The 17,467-nt window shown below is 29.6% G+C and overlaps 1 protein-coding gene across 2 annotated transcripts; it reads left to right on the top strand.

Moving 5' to 3' along the window:
• Positions 1-258: 258 nt before the first annotated feature.
• Positions 259-5,918, top strand: LOC129320835 (CRM-domain containing factor CFM3, chloroplastic/mitochondrial). Of its 2 annotated transcripts, none has more exons than XM_054966481.1 (9): positions 259-1,346; positions 1,597-2,071; positions 2,158-2,288; positions 3,462-3,812; positions 3,902-4,058; positions 4,159-4,451; positions 4,547-4,606; positions 4,715-4,802; positions 5,496-5,918. In XM_054966481.1, exons 1-8 carry the CDS (start codon positions 300-302, stop codon positions 4,742-4,744), a joined length of 2,544 nt encoding a protein of 847 aa, XP_054822456.1. In that variant the 5' UTR covers positions 259-299; the 3' UTR covers positions 4,745-4,802; positions 5,496-5,918. The 2 variants fall into 2 exon arrangements, with proteins under 2 accessions (XP_054822456.1, XP_054822458.1); XM_054966483.1 differs by having other exon boundaries at positions 4,715-4,803; positions 5,085-5,918.
• Positions 5,919-17,467: the final 11,549 nt, after the last annotated feature.

The following is a 17,467-nucleotide window of genomic DNA, read 5'->3' as shown; positions in this document are numbered from 1 at the left end:
CTCTTCTGCTAGGTTCAATCTTCTAAAAGATCACATTACAGATGGTCGTCTTTTTTTTGGCATATATCTGTTGGTTTTGGCGCATGTCTCCTTTGGGACACATGACAGATTGTCGTTTCTCTCCCAAAAGACCACGAATTTAGTCTGGGCTGGGCCACTCTATATTATGATGGGCCTATTTTAAACTGATTCTTAATAATGTTAGCCTGGCCCAACAAATGGCATCATCCCCTTCTCAATCCACACCTCGTCTTTCCGCCAAATTCTGTAGAACTTGCCAAACGCCATTGAAGCAAGCAATGGCGCGTCCGCCAATTCCATTGTCTTCTTCATCCTCTGCTTCTCCTGCATTCTCCTGCTCCTCTTCTCTACATTTTCTTCCCCTTCAACGTCAACTATGCTCTTCTAGTAGTTCCGTGGCTTTCAAATTTAGAGTTTCTTGCTCTAACCAGACAGCTCAGGTTGACGCTGAACAACCCCAACGAGTGAAGGTAACATCAGAAGGATACAAGAAGAAGAAGAATAGTGCTAGACCAAGTTTTTTTGAGCAAATTCGCGATAAATGGTCCCTCAAATTGAGCTCACCGAGGGAAAAATTCCCGTGGGAAGAACCAGAACAGCAAGAAGAAGAAGAGGACGGAGGAGGGGTCCAGGAGTCTTCTGGGCCTTATTTATCTGAATCTATGGTAGAAGTGAAAGGTTCAGTTATTCATCCTGTGAGTTCCCAATCTCGTAATTTTCTTTCTCCCTGGCATCAAGGCGTCCAACCCCTCGATAGACAGGTTGATTCTGAACCTGATATTGCCGAGAACGATAAACAAATTTTCGAAAATAATGTTACTGGATCTATTATTGAAAAAGAGTTTTTTGGAGATGATAGAAGTGATGACGAAGTTGATAGAGAACTATACGATGGTCATGGCAGTCCAGGTGCGGCTAAGGCAGCAAGAGAGACCATCCTCTCAGTGGAAGGAAAGAAAATATTTTCGAAGGACAAGACGAATGGCGACGAGAGAGATCATAGTGATGTTCGCAGGTTGAATGAAGAAATTGAGGACGCTGGCAATTTGCTATCCCGTAGAGTGAATGAAGTGGAGGGTCGTGAAGGAGATAGAAAAAGGAGAAGCAGCACGGAGTTAGCAGATAAGCTGGTTCCCGAACATGAATTGCGAAGGCTTAGAAATATTGCCTTGAGGATGGTGGAGAGAATCGATGTTGGAGTGGCGGGCATAACGCAGGAATTGGTGGATTCAATTCATGCCAAGTGGAGGGAGGATGAAGTTGTGAAGTTGAAGTTTGAAGGTCCTCTTGCAGCTAACATGAGAAGGGCTCATCAGATTTTAGAGGTCAGTTCATTCAATCCTCTCTTCTTTTTGATGAATGTTTAGTTTCTATTCCTTTGTTAATTTAGCATGTTATCAGATTTGAAAACTTTTAATGACATATTCTGCTGTTCGTCACCCGTGCAGTGGATCAACCTAAGGTTTCATGGCTTGAGATGAAACCTTAATTTTCTAGGGCTTTCTTTTGGTCATGCATATCCTTCTATTTCTAGGTTGTCATATAAATTCATAACTAAATTACCTTTATAATCAGAGAAAAACTGGAGGCTTGGTGGTATGGCGATCAGGCAGTTCTGTAGTGCTATATAGACAGTCGAGCTACAACCTTCCCTGTGTACAAACGTATACCAAACTAAACCATGCTAATGTGAATACTGCGCTCCACTCAGATGATGTTGGGAATCATGCACGAGTCAGACTGAATGAACAAGTTAGAACTAAGCATCCATCTATGCCAGACTCTACAAATTATTTGAAGAATTTATCTGAAGAAGAATACATGGAACTGATTGACCTCAACGATTTGTTAGATGAGTTAGGGCCACGTTTCAAAGATTGGTCTGGCCGTGAACCATTACCTGTTGATGCAGACTTATTACCTGGTGTGGTTCCAGGATATAAAACTCCATTCAGACTTCTTCCTCACGGGGTAAGACCTGGTTTAAGAGACAAGGAGATGACTAATTTTCGAAGACTTGCAAGAACTATGGCTCCACACTTTGCCCTTGGTATTCAAGGAACAAAATAATCGAATTCTACTCTGCCCCTGGTTGCAATGTATTCCAAAATTAATGTTATCACTTTAAAACTGCAGGTAGAAACAGGGAGCTGCAAGGTCTGGCTAATGCTATGTTGAAGCTATGGGAAAGAAGTGCAATTGCAAAAATAGCCATTAAACGTGGTGTTCTCAATACAATGAATGAGAGGATGGCGGAAGAACTCAAGGTATGCCTCAATGCCTAATTTGAGCTGGGATTTTGAGAACAGAATTGTGATTTAATGTTCTTGAAGATTTACAAAATGTCTATGAAACTAGCCATTGCTTTGACTTTGCATTTAATGAGACCTAGCTATTTGCATATGTGAATACTGGGGACGAGATTTCAGTTTCTATGCCCATTTAATCTGGGATTCAAATTCTCTGAAGTTGGGATTAGTGAATTTTTGTGAAGTTTCCCTTTTTAAGAAAGAGAGAGAAGATTTTATATTTTATCAAAGAATAATAAAATGAGAGAAAATACTGAAAAAAGAAAACTTCACCTAAATTGGTCACCAATTTCTACTTCACAGGATTTAAATCCTTTAATTGTTTCTGTATGATTTATATGTTGGAGAAAAAGAACACTTGGCAATAAAACGTGCCTATGTCTTTAATTAATGCCTGTCTTATTTGGTTATTTTTAGCATTGCTCTAGCAACTAGAAGTTTACTGCCTTAACTTCTTTGCGGAGCGCAACTAATGAATTAATTTCACTAACAGGCAGTCGTGCACAATGAATCCGTCCATAACCAAATTTCCATAACTGAATAAAGGATTTCCCCCACAACTAAATAACCATGTGTTGCACCAGAAAAAAAACTGAGAAAGACGAGAGTTGAATGGTTTTGTTACCCTGGTCTTAACTGGGAATGAGAATATCAGAGTATTTTATAAAGTCTGAAGAGTAAAAGAAAGTCATGGGTGCCTATATGTTCTAATTATTGCCTAGGCATGCTTATTATATCTAGGTCAAAGTAAACTATGTACGTGTGTGAGTTTCATAGATTTTATTTTGAATCACATGATGAAAGTAAGGTTATTGCGTTTTTTACGCTTACATCAGTCTATATTTTTTTCCAAAAATTTTGGGGTTCCCTAATGACTTACATGGACTTAACACCCTGAGGATTTCTTACTTAGACCTTTGCTGTTTCTGACAAATTAGACTTTCTTGGTGCCGACTATAATATTTGCTTCATTCTTTCAAGACTATGAAGACTATTGGTACTTGGAAAATCCCGACCCATTTGCCTGTGTAGTTGCATTGGAGGGGGGGATCATTCTATCACTGGGTATATGACATACCCCAGTGAAACGATTTGATTCATACTGATGACTAATGCATTTCATGCATGCAGAAATTGACTGGGGGGACTCTACTTTCAAGAAATAAGGATTATATCGTATTTTATAGGGGCAATGACTTCTTGCCACCTGCTGTCACAGAGGCATTGACTGAGAGGCAGAAACTAGCCCTTCTCAAGCAAGATGAAGAAGATCAAGTGCGACAAATTGCTTCATCATTGATTAGCTCTGATGGAAAAGCTTCTCGAGTTCCATTAGTTGCTGGCACCCTTGCTGAAACAAAGGCAGCAACCACCCAGTGGGGACATCAACGAAGTAGCCAAGAAGTTGAGAAAATGAGGAGAGATGCAGCTACAAGCAAACTGACTTCTATAATAAAAAACCTTGAGAATAAATTAGCTCATGTGAGTTACTGAGGGTCCAAGTCCAACAAATCATGGAGAATTCTTCAGTCTTATTTTACCATATCTATCTAACTTTTGGTGGATTTTAGGCTAAAGCGAGGGTCAAGAAGGCTGAGAGGACTCTAGCAAAAATGCAGGATGGTTTGGAGCCAGCAGATCTTCCAAATGATTTGGAAACACTAACTAATGAAGAGAGATTCTTATTCCGGAAGATTGGTCTGAGTATGAAGCCATATTTACTTCTGGGTAAGAATAGGAAATTGTTTTGAGCTTCATAAATAGTTTCTCGTTTGTGGAACATTTATTTACATACTGAGATATCTGATGCACGACATTTTTGTTTCAGGTAGGCGAGATGTTTATTCTGGTACCATAGAAAACATGCATCTACACTGGAAGTACCGTGAGTTGGTGAAGATAATTGTAAATGGAAAAAATTCTGCCCAAGTAAAGCATATTGCAATATCTTTGGAGGCTGAAAGTGGTGGGGTGTTAGTGTCTGTGGATAAAACTCCTAAAGGCTATGTAATTATTGTTTATCGTGGAAAGAACTACCTCCGTCCACATGCTCTGAAACCTGAGAATTTGTTGTCTCGAAGGCAGGCATTAGCTCGATCAATTGAGCTTCAAAGACGTGAGGTAACAATGCAATAACATGTGATTAAACAGTGAACTGAGACCTTATATACACACACATATATTCGTTCTTTAATCTTTTTTGCTTATGTTTGCAGGCACTAAAACATCATATCTTAGACTTAGAGGAGGAGATTGGGTTGCTGAAATCTGAGCTGGTAAGGCTTTTCTTGCTTCCTAAATATCTTTGACATGCTTATATTGTTAACTTTATTTTATTATTTTATATATTTTACACGTGCTTGCATATGCTTTGCTAATTTTAGGATGATATGAGTAATGGAAAGAAGATATGAGGGAACTGTTTATTCAAGGCTGGCTGAGCCTAATTTTTCTGGTGACAACTTGGAAGAGGTATTTTTATGAGTTTCTTTGTGTGAATTATAGATAAGTAGAAAATGCTTCTCTGATAACTTGACCTAGATTGAAAAGGATAAAACTTGATACAATTTTTAGATGATTTTTTAATAAAAAAGTCAAAAAAATACCGTTAGCAGAGTCTTGCTGTGGAAATCCCAATAGCAATGGTGCTCAAATCCCGATGGTTAATGAGGAAAATTAGTTTTATTTTATTTCCTGATTTCTTTCCCCTTGACCGTTCTAATTTTATTTTATTCTTTTACCCGGATTTGCAAGCGAGATTAGTGCGATCTGATTAAGTGTATATGCTGCATATAATGTGTACTCCTCAGTCAATGAGAGAGACAATTCATTCGACTCCCTCTGACTCAAACTCACACAGTCACACTTCCTTTATTGAGGTTTTGTCCTAATAAAAAAATAAAACTCTTTGAAAGTAATTTCAGGATATGAATCTTGTGGCATCTTGCTTTTTGAATGCTTTGATGAGTTTACTTCATTAAAAACTCTAAACGCCACGTGTCTAATGAAGTCAGACACTCCATTTTCCCTTAAATATCAGTTTTCATTGGTGAAAGGGTCAGAGACGTGTTTTGACAAAAGTTACAGCGGTAGTTAGTTAGGATGAGAATGTTCAGAAGAAGCACGAGCCTTGACTTGGTATGGTAATGCATTGCAAATTTGCAGTTGGGTTAGCTGGGAAGACTGAATTTTGGAAGCTTGATATCAAATTATCAAACATATAGTTTAATCTACTGATCGATGAACAGGATGATAGCAGAAATTCTTGAGCTGTTATGTTTCTGTTTGGGAAGCCTTTTCAAGATAGCAAGACCTTCTTCCTTTTCTTCCTCGTCCTTTTTTTTTTGCCCTTTTTTATAACAGCTAGACCTTTCTGCAAATTGCCCATTGCACTCTTGTGGGCAATAGTTTTGCTCTCAGAAATTCTGTCATTCTATGTAAATACATTACTGTAAATATGTTATGTCAGTGATATGTGAAAAGTTTGTTTCTCATCATTATGTAATTTTTTTTTCTGTTGGTAGGAAATGTGTGTTTGCACCTTTGACAAGATTCATTCTGAAATATCAGTTGAAGTTTAGAATACAATATCTGTGTGTAAGATTATGTAGAACTCATAAAAAAAAAATCAAATTCTCTATGGAGATGTGGGTAATAAATATATCTTCCTACTTTGCTCACTGAATTACCATAAAATTCAAATTGGGAAATGATGGGGTGAGCGTGTGACCATAATCACAGCGTTCACTTGGATGTTCATGGTCGCCTCATTTCTGTGTTGCATCCATAAGGCCCGGCCCACACACTAATCCCACTAACAATTATGCTTCCTGCATCATCAATGCCCACTCTAGTTAATTTAACCATAGTATGAGAACCAACCTCAAACAAAATGTTAGTCTTATTGGTGGAAATTTGATATATAATTCACAAAGTTGTAGATTTATATCCCACTATCAATGTAAAGACATTGTTGGTGAGTAATTTATAAGTACTTTTATAAGTGTTTTTTAAGTTTGGAGGCACATTCTGGTTTTGATAAGTTTTTAGCACTCAACTTATTTGAATTTTTTTATCAAGGAAAAAAAAAAACCAAATCAGCTAGCAAGACCAATGAACTAGTCTTTTAATTGATTCAATCAAGAGTTTTAAATAGGTCAACTATCTTAAAACGATATTGTTTTGAGTTAATTATAATTACATTGACCTCAGCTTAATTATAGTCTGAACCATTAACTCTTGAATTATAATCTCAACCAATTCAATAACTGATTTGAGTTTCAAAACCTTGAATTTAACATGTGTAAATATTTTTGAAGAAGATTCCAAATGTGATTAAATTAGCATTATGATACCAAACTTGCAATTTGCCAATGTGAAAAATGACCCATGTTAAAGTGGAGGTTTATAATTGCCATATAGTTAAGCAATCACAAAAATTATAGTATAAAAATCTAAGTCAACTCACTCAATTGAACCAATAAACAATTAAATCAATATTTTGACCAGTTTAAAAAAATGCTTTATTTATGATTAGTTTAATTTCAATTCAACTACAGTTTTGACCATCAATTCTTGAACTAATAGTTTGACCAGTTCAATAACCGGTTTAATTTTTAATACCTTAACAAAAATTGAATGAGACAATGTGATAGCTAACATATATATAGTTAATATGCAAAGGATGTTGAATTGAAATTTCATCAATGCAAACATAATTCATCACAAAAGGGTACTAATGAAGATTCTAAATTGGGGGCTAAGCTTTTGATAAAATTCATTCAGGATTGATTACCCAAAACACAACAAAGGCGTAGTAGAAAGGTCAAGGAGCATCAAACAAGACAAATCCAAAACATTGAGCAACAAGAAAGTGTTGTGGTCCCCTAGAAGAGACAGCTTGAGGGATTCTTTAACAAAGGCAACTTGTGGTTGTGGGTGGGTAAGACCATACCTCGTATCACCCATCAGGTAGGAAGTTTCTTCGAAATGTTCCCTTTCAAGGCTGCTCCAACCTCACCAATGTCAGGTATTCGTTTTAATTTTATTTATAAGATTTTATATTTTTGTTGGTTTTTAATATAAAGTCTCTTTTAAGATTTAATGAAATATTTATAATTCATTCCAAAAGATAACATTTCTTCTCTCTCTCTCTCTCTCACTTTATAATTAATTTCTTCGATCTCATGAAAGTAGTTAATAAAATTTAATTTAGAGTCAGGAGCATGAGTTAAGCTAGCTTGCTAACTTGTGGGTTGTCTCCTTTTTTAAATTTGTTTTACAATTTTTGTTTTTAATTTTAGTTTAAATAAAAATTCATTATTTTGTACTTATTTTAAGCATATTAGGAACATAATTTTAAGTTTAGTTCCTTATTTTTGATTGATTTACTATTTTTATATTGATAAAATAATTATACAAAATAGATTACTTGCTTATATTAGCCGGGTTCTGAGATTAATTTAATTATATAATTTTATAAAAATACAGAAATAATTTAATTTTAGTTTATAAAAAATTGTAATTCAATTTAATTTTTTTAAAAAATTATTTGAAAAAAAAAGTAGCAAGTTGACCTGCCAACCTATCTATAGCAGGCTGAGTTGGCATTTTTTCAATCCACCAAGTGGCGGGCCGCTTCTAACTTGTCCTATCTATGACAACATAACCCACGGATTAACTATGCATTACCACCTCTAGACTTTATAAAAAGAATTAAAGAAGTGATCTTTTAGGAAAATGACACTTTGGGATCTTGCCCAAAAAAAAAAATGAATTGTAGTTAAAAGCCAATTCTAATTAAACATCTCTAATTTCCCATTGAAATTCCTTCATTTCCCACTCAAATACAACTATTTTAGGCTGCGGTACTCAACCATAAATAATCTCTTTTAACACTAAGTATTCTTTCTCCCAATCGTTTTCTTGCCACATCACCACCCACTCCTCAATTTGACATTTGACAATGTATTATTTTTGAGCTTCCACAATCATAATATAGAAATCTAAGCCAACCTATCCGATTAAACTATCAAACTATTAAATCAGTGTCTTCAAGGGTAGAGAGGGGGAACCAACAAGGGCATAACTCCCAAGTCTTTTATTTTTTTTTTTTTGTTATATAGATGTTACATATACTTCTAACTCTCCATTCACAATTTATAAAAGCTTTGTAATATATATGTTTTCTTAATTCCAGCCCATGTATTTTTAAATCTAAGCTCTACCCCCCAAGTATCTTGATCGGTTTATTATCACTTTAACATAATTTTGACTATTAACCCTTCAATCAGTGCTTTAACTGATTCAACGATAAGCTTAATTTTTAGTACCTTATCCAAAACTATATTGTTGGAAGTAGGATGGAATTTAGAAGCCATCATGTAATGATCAAAGATGAAAATTTATCTGAAATTTGGGGCTAAAATTGATTTCAACATTTTTACAAATAAAAGTAAACATATTTACAAAGAAAGATTCATAGCATGAGGGGCAAGTCGGAATCCATCACTGGTTGGTGGGAGTGGAGACAATATGAAAGGGTTTTTAATATATGTTAATGGTCATCCGTTGAGAATCTGTGTCTTTTTTCAAATATAATTGTCAACATATGACCTTTCAACTACACGTTCTAATAATAAAAAATGCAATATTGTTCAATTAGGTCCGAACAATTTTAATTTGGACCGTCTAAATTTATGGTGAATATTTTATGCTCATCATCATGATGAGTGCAAAAAACAATTTCCCTGCATTGTTATATATTATGAAGAATGACAATTAAGAATATGCTAAAAAAGTTAATACCAAATCAGACTTTGTTAAAAAAATTCAGTTCTTAAATGTAAGATGAATATTGAATTTATAGGAACATAAAAGTTATAATGAGATCCTAACACTATTACAAAAAATGCTTGTTAGAATGCTCATACAAGAGCGCTTTCACAGTGAAGTGCCCCAAAAAAATTATTTTAGTTATCATTCTCAGTTATTATATTAGGTTTCACATGTAGATGATAATTATAAAAATAAATGGAAAATTTTAACATTATCTCAATCCCAAACCATGTGATGCTATAAGTGACAATGAAATTCTAAATTAAAGAGCTACTTGTAATCCTACTTTTAAACAAACACGTTTGCTGCTAGCCATCAAACAAATACATGTGAGAAGACCTATTCATTGAAAGCTAAATATTTCCCTCTAGCATGCATATATTCATAAATGGCATGGCAAGCCATTGTTTACCTTTCAAGTTTCCAAAGAAGGCCATTTCTAGTAATCCCTCGTAGTGAGGTTTTCTTGGTTTAATGTGATTTAACAAAACAAATTGTAAAGAAATAATTGAATGTATTCATCACTATTATTATCATTATAATTACCTTTAACTTGATACATTAATTAAAACATGATATTCATGAGCTATTGGATTTCAATCCACTCCTAGTTAGTTCCATTTATGCATCTCTCACCGTTATAAAAAAGACTTACCAGACGCTCTTATTAAAGTGTTCTTGTAGGTTTTGAAGCATAACCTACAAGAGCACTTTCTAAAAAAAGTGCTCGCGTGGGTCTACATTAGCAAATGTTTTTTTTTTTTTTTTTGCTCGCGTGGGTCTACATTAGCAAATGGTTTTTTTTTTTTTTTAATAAAAAGCACTCTAGGAGGAGGAAAAAATAAAGAGACACTTAATGGAAGGCTTTTGCTAGGAAGCACTTTGGTAAATGTACCTAAAAAATAAAGAAAAATATAAATTTGGATCCAAACACTTTATTTGAATTTTATTATAGGTCTCTATATTTTTTTTTATGTTTTAAATCCTTGAACTTTGTTTTTTTTGTTTTAAAACATTGGAAAAAAGTTCAATGACCTATAACAAAATTCAAGCAAAGTATTAGGACTCAAAATTGTGTTTTTTTAAAATAGAATTGTTTAGACCTATTAAAGATCAAGCTTAGTATTTAGTACATATAGAGACTAAAGACGATAATTCATGTGTGTTGACTTATTTGGATCAAGACTCAATTTGAGTTGGGCTTATTTGGATCGAGCTTAAAGTATCATTCTCTTTTTAAAAAGCACATATAGCCAAACCTGACCCTAACACCTTTGAGCTTTAGGCTTATTCAGGCCTGCCCAGATACCTTAAACTTTTTAAAATATTTTTTATTTTTTAATTAATTTTAATTTTTAAATAATTTTATTAAGCATAAGATATTATTTTAAATTTAAAAGAATAAAATAAAAATAATAACTTATCAACTTTGTACTTAATTAGCTCTATTACTATTTTATTATATTATGTGTAATTTATCCATAGATGTTTCTTTTTACTTGTAAATTAATATCTTACTTGTTTAAATATTACTCTTATCATGATTATATATAAATATTTTATATTTTAATTAAATTAAATTATTTTAATTATGATCAAGTTAATTTTAATTTAATTATGGTTAGACCACTGACTTAAAATCATTGCTCTGATTAGTTTAAAGTTTTTAATAACTTTTAGGTAAATTATATTTTTCATTTTTAAGAATGTAAGAATAATGGCCATCATTATATTATATCAAATAAAATCATTTAATTATGAGTAAAATACTATTTTTTAAATTATTTTTCTTTAACTTTTTATATTGTTTAACCTTTACATACAAAGGGTATTTATTTTAGTTTATTTTTAATTTTTAACCAAGTTTGACATGAATGATAATCAAATAATTATTGTTAAAAATATTTTTTCTCATGTTTATCTAGTAGTAGAGTCAACAATTCATACATGCCCAAATTTTATTTTTTAAAATTATTTTATTTTTATTTTTATTTAACATTAAGTATCTTATTTTATAAAAAATATAAAATATATTTTTTTAAATACAAAAATGATGTATATAACTCAAAATATTTTTTTAACAAAATTGATTCTTAAAATATAAAAATTAATATTAAAATATATTTAAAGTATTATTTTAAAAATTTTATTGATTAAAAATAATAAAAATATAACTATTTTTAATTTTTTAAAAAATAATTATAATAATGCATTCAAACATATGATCTTTTAGTATAAAATGATATAAAGATTAAATAATTAATTAAATTTATTATATTTTATATATTTTTTAAAAAAATTATTTCTTATTCGGGCCTATTTGGGGAATAAGCCCCAATATTAAAAATTATTTTTTTTTCAATTAAATTCAAGCTAATCCATAAAGTTTGACCTAAATTCTTTGCTCTAATGGAGACACGAGAAGGAAGGAGGGGAGAAAGTACATACGACAACCTCTAGATAAGGAGTGCTTTTGAAATGCTCCCATAAATTGAAAAAACATGTTTCTGTAGATTTTTATTATTATTATTATATTATTATTATAATGGTGTTTCCTCTAAAAAGGATTGAAGGAGGGGGATGAGGATACAATGAATATGCTTTATGATCGGTCCAAGGTCTTATCACTATCAGCAAGAGCTTTCTCTGTTCACTTTTAGACAAATTGTGACCAAGAGATAGGTCATGATGAGCATTATTACATTAATCCAACAAGGATCAAGCATATTTTATGAAGAATTCTTAGTTCCATAATTACAGCACTGAACTGTGTTGATGATGACCATTATAATCTCATTGTCTTTAAATCTTCAAAAGTTATAAGTGTTGCTGAATTGTTAAATAAGTCACTTTTCTAAAGAATTTTCTGATTTAAAATATAAGTTAATTTACCAAAAAAAAAACTATGGGTATTAATTACTCTATTCTTAAAAAATTCCTTTGCCAATTTTCAATAAGGGGAAAGAGAAACATTTTCTTAAATTTATGAGTAAAGGTAAAAACTAAATTAGTTTTAAAATTATTTTAATAGTATAGCTAATTTTTTTATTCTGGTAAAGTGATTAAAAATAACTAGCAAAAATAGGTGCATTAATATTAATGTTTTTATGTTTAACAATTTTTAATGGGGATTTTTACAGACACAACTCATGTTATAGGACTAAACCAAGTAAATAATCTAGCATTTATTATATTTTTGCATTATAGCCGGTTTATTATATTTGTTAATGATATATTGTTGTATATGAATGATAAATTTCTTGTAAATTTTTAATGATAAATTCATTATATATTAATAATAAACTTATTATATATCAATGTGAATTAATCATACTTTTAAATTTTTTAAAATTTGATTCATATTTTTTTGGCACAAGATGTTTTTTGACCAGTAAACCAATTTATCCTTTTTAATTTACTGTGGCAAAAATTATTATACAATATATACTTTTCATCTCCCCCCCTGGGGATTTAATTAAAGAATCCAAATCTCTGTGTGTGTGTGTGAATCTATGTAAGTATATAAAGTTAATAGAAGTTTGGAGATTGGTTTGAATTTATTTCTCATGTTTTGAAGATAAATATATGAATAGGAAAGTTTTGAAGATTAAAGACAAAGACATGCTTACCTAAATATTGGGAGAATTGCATGCACGTTGTGATTAGGCATACATGCTTTTTATCTAAGATAATCACATTTTTGAAGTATAGTTAAATATTAGATGTAAGCACATTTTGCTTTGTATATTAACCTTTTTATATTAAGTATGTTTGAGGGTAATCTATTTCACCAAAATAACTTAAGCTATTTGATTATACACAGCTTAAATTTTATAAATTTTTAATCTATCTTCTATCTTTTATATGTGGAATTTTTTTATTCATCTCTAATATCGTCATGTTATGAGAATTTAACTCATTTCATTATTATATCTAATTCTTGTTGGTAGAGAATTGAGTGCACTTTGACATAAAAAAAGATGTATCTAAATTAATAGAAGATGTCGTTATTAAAATTGTTGTTGCACTATCAATTAAAGGAGACGGAGGAGATGAAGATGATTGAACTCATCAAACGCTGAAGCATTTCATGGGTTAGTTTCAGAGTCCACTCAAACAACAGGGGTGCGTTTTGTTTCAAACCATTGACATTTTGATAATTATAACTTCAATCTTATCTACATAAGTCTTAAGAAATGCAAAAAATAATTAGGAAGAATTACATCGAGATTCTACATAAAAAAATAATTACTATACAATTTATTAATAATTAAATTAAGGTCATTGACAATGTATTATCAATTATCAATTGCCTTAATTCAGTTATTAATAAATTTTATAGTAATTAATTTCTTTACATGAAACTTATATGCAATTTTTTTAAATAATTATTTGTGGATTTGGTGAGACTTTTGGGCATTTAAAATTATTACATGAGACCTAATAGCGAATTTCCCTTTAATCAAACAACAACACTATTTAATTAATAAGTAAATAAACAAATATTGAATAAAAATTAAAAAAATTGAAAGGATTCATATTATAATTTATAATTAAAAACATTATATGTATACAATTTCTAGTTCCATAGAGTTTTGCACCTTTTGGACTTTTTAAACCAAATCTAAAATTTTCAGAGAGTAAATCTTATGATAGAAACTTATATCTAATTGGGGAAAATGACAAATAACGATTAAATAAGATTGGCAATAATCCACTTTTTTTTTCCCTAACAGTTTTTTTTTAAAAAAATTTGGCTTAAAAAAGCAAATTGGCCATCAAATTATAAATCCACAAATATTTGTGACTTTAAGGGGCTAAGGGCTCGTCTGAGGTATTTTTTTTATTATTTTTAGTTAATTAATAGTTAAAATTAATTTTTATTAATATTAAGAGTTAGATTGCATTATTTTTAAAAGTTAAAAAAAATTAAAGAAAAATATTATATAAAAATAAATTAGAAATATTAAACATTCTTGAATTTATAGTTTATAACCCAATTTATTATTGAAAGAATCACATCCAACCTCCTCCCGAAAAAATTAATCATAGATAGAGACTAATAATAAGTTCTGTTTAAGAAAAAATAAATCATATTTTTATTTTAATAATAATTTATTTTGCATTAGTTTTTATTTGTGATTAATTCTCTTGAGGGGTTAGATGTGATTTTTCCTTTACCATTTCACCCTAAAAATTTCCTTTTTCTTAAATAACTTGGTCATGAGGACTCTGTTCCCCCCCTCCCCCCGATTTAGGTCATGATGACTGTTAAAAATGATTAAGATTATGGATTTGAATTTCTTTAATTCACTATTAGGAAGCCGTAACCTCACTTAGAAATTGACATGTTTTAGACTTGGACTAAATTATTTGTAACAAAAAATAAATTATTTTTCAAATGAGGCTAGAAATTTTAGTAAAATTAAGGAAATTTCATATCCAACTCAAGCATTTTCACTTACCGGCAATTTAATCTAAGTCTGAGATAGTTTAATTTTCAAGTGAGATTAAGACTTTTGAATAATAAAGTTAAGAAATTTCACACTTACTTTAAGCATTTTTACTTTTTCAGCAATCACATTCATGACCAAATTATTTTTAAAAAAGGGCTTTTTTTTTTTTGGTGGAAAAAGTGGTTTGTCACCAGCAGGTTTTTTTAGAATTTAGATCTGATGAGTAGTTTAAGTATACTTATTATAAGTATCTCATGCAGCTTGTTAACAATTATTTGATTAATTGAATGGTTGTCAAGATTTTATCATATTTAGAAAGTATCAAATTATAAATATTTTGAGAGGAATTATGTATGTGAAAAGCATTCTGATTGTGAAAATTATTTTGAATATTTGAAGATAAATATATCTCGATAATTTTTAAGTTTTTATAAAATTTAATTATTGTGATTGAGATATTTATTAAGTGAGTATATCTATACCATTTATCAAATCTAAATTCAATTTTTTTAATGGCTGATTGTTGGAATATGATCACTAGTGGGCCACCCTTGATGGCATTTTTGGTAGAGGAAATTTTAATTATAACTAAGAATTATGGTCTTTAAATTAAATTAGATTGATACCTTGTGTGACACACATGAATATTTTTTTCCTTTATAGTTACTCATAAGTATAAGGGGTGGTTATCATATTATAAAGCCTTCTTTTTGTAAACACGTATATTTTTTCAATCAATTTCAACCTCCATTTTTAGATAAATTCTCATTTTTAGCCTCCACATAGCGGCATGGTTCTCATTCATTCATATGTGTATATATATATATATATATATTAGGGCATTATATTCGAGACATAATTAAATATTTGTAAGCAGCTTTTAATGTTGAAAAAACATACTTTGTATTTGTATACTTTGTCTAAGTTTTGTTATATGTTTTTACACTTTTTTAAGCATTGTAGGTCTTTATATTTTTTTTGATGTTTTGAGACTCTATAATACCGCTCATTGAGAGATTTAGAACATTTAAAAAAAAGCGTAGGAATATAGAATATTAAAAAAAAAAGTATAAAAATTTATAGCAAAATATAGGAATTCAAAGTTATGTTTTTCTTCATATTTTAAAAGTAAACACATAATAGAAATATAAAAATTAAAAATAATTTATTTCAGTGTACGCATAAGTTGTAATTTTATATTAATCAAAATCTAAATAAAAATTTGATCTATTTTAAAATTTGATTTGGCCACATATATTAAATATATAAATAATGATTTATTTTATTTTAAAACATGTTCCTGGGATGGATTTAAGGGAGCCTACATCCACACTTGTGCTTTTCTATAATTGATGTGAGGGAAAATTTTGAAATCAAGTTAAAAACTAACTTCTTCACTAAGTTCTACCCCTTATAAGAACAAAATTTGCCCTCCAACAAATATTAATAGTTCTATCATTATCTGTTATGCGTACATTAAAATCTAAACAACAACTTCTATTTTGTAGTATGTTACTCTCTCTACTCAAAAATATAAAGTATTTTTAATTGAATTTTGCCCCTCAATAAAATAATTATATACTTTTTAAATAATCCTATCTTTCTATATTTACCCCTATTAAATACCCTACAATAAATATAAATTCATTATTAATAAGGGCACTTTTAAAAAAAAGACAATGATTACACTTTGAAAGACTAAAAATGCCTTACATTTTTTAATATTCAACTTTTTAAAAAATACTTTATATTTTTAAACGGAGGGAGTACCTTAATGCATATTAAAAAATATATATATAATTTTAGATCTTTGTATTTTACTTGAGTTTTATTATAAATTCTTATACTTTTTTTTAATATTTTAAATTTTTATACTTTTATTTTTTGATATTCTATACACTTCCATGAGGGCTGTTATATGGACTTAAAATATTAAAAAATAAAAGTGTGGGAATTTAGAATACTAAAAAAAGTACAGGATCTACAACAAAATTTGAGTAAAATATAAGGATCAAAAGTTATATTTTTTTCTTTACATTTCTCAATTCCTCACATCCTTCAAAATATAAATAGCTTATTTTTCCTAAGAATTTGTTGGCCCATCCATGTTGAAGAAATGCAACATGTATTGTAATGAATCATATACTATAATTTATATCATAATAATATGGTTAAGTGTACATTTAGCTATTTAATTTTACAAAAAGTATCATTTCAATAACTTAATTTTGTAAATTGATTTTTCAGTCTTTTAATCCTAACACCTTAGTTTCATTAACAAAAAAAATTTATATTAAACTTTTAAATATTAATAAAATATTCACAAATTTTGACATATTAAATTTAATTTTTTTAAAATAATAGTGATTAGCATATAGAATAATTATTTGAAACTAATAATATAGAATAATTATTTGAAACTAATAATGTTAAGATTAGAGAACAAAAAAATATTTTATAAAATTATGAGATTAAAATCAAACTTTATGTAAAGTTAAATGATAAAAGATATACTTTAACCTAATAGTATTTATAAATAATAATGATTTTAAATTTAGCAAATAACATAATCAATATACAGTACTCTCTATAAATAATATATAAGAAAAGCTTACGAAGAGTGAAATGGAAATAAGTTTATCAATATCATATAATTAACTTCATTATTTCCACATAAATTATTTTATAACTTTTTACCATTGCGTGTGACAAATATAATAAATAATTTGTTGTCATTTGTTGTGTTACTCCATGTAAATTAAAATTTAAATAAAAATATTCTGTTTTATAATTTGTTATTTTAAAATAATATTTTAATTTATAATTTATAATGTAAGTATTATT

Source organism: Prosopis cineraria, unplaced genomic scaffold (assembly GCF_029017545.1).
Source record: "Prosopis cineraria cultivar Desert tree isolate PC_DT_omini unplaced genomic scaffold, ASM2901754v1 PC9, whole genome shotgun sequence".
NCBI lineage: Eukaryota > Viridiplantae > Streptophyta > Magnoliopsida > Fabales > Fabaceae > Prosopis > Prosopis cineraria.
This window is presented reverse-complemented; position numbering and strand designations above follow the sequence as displayed.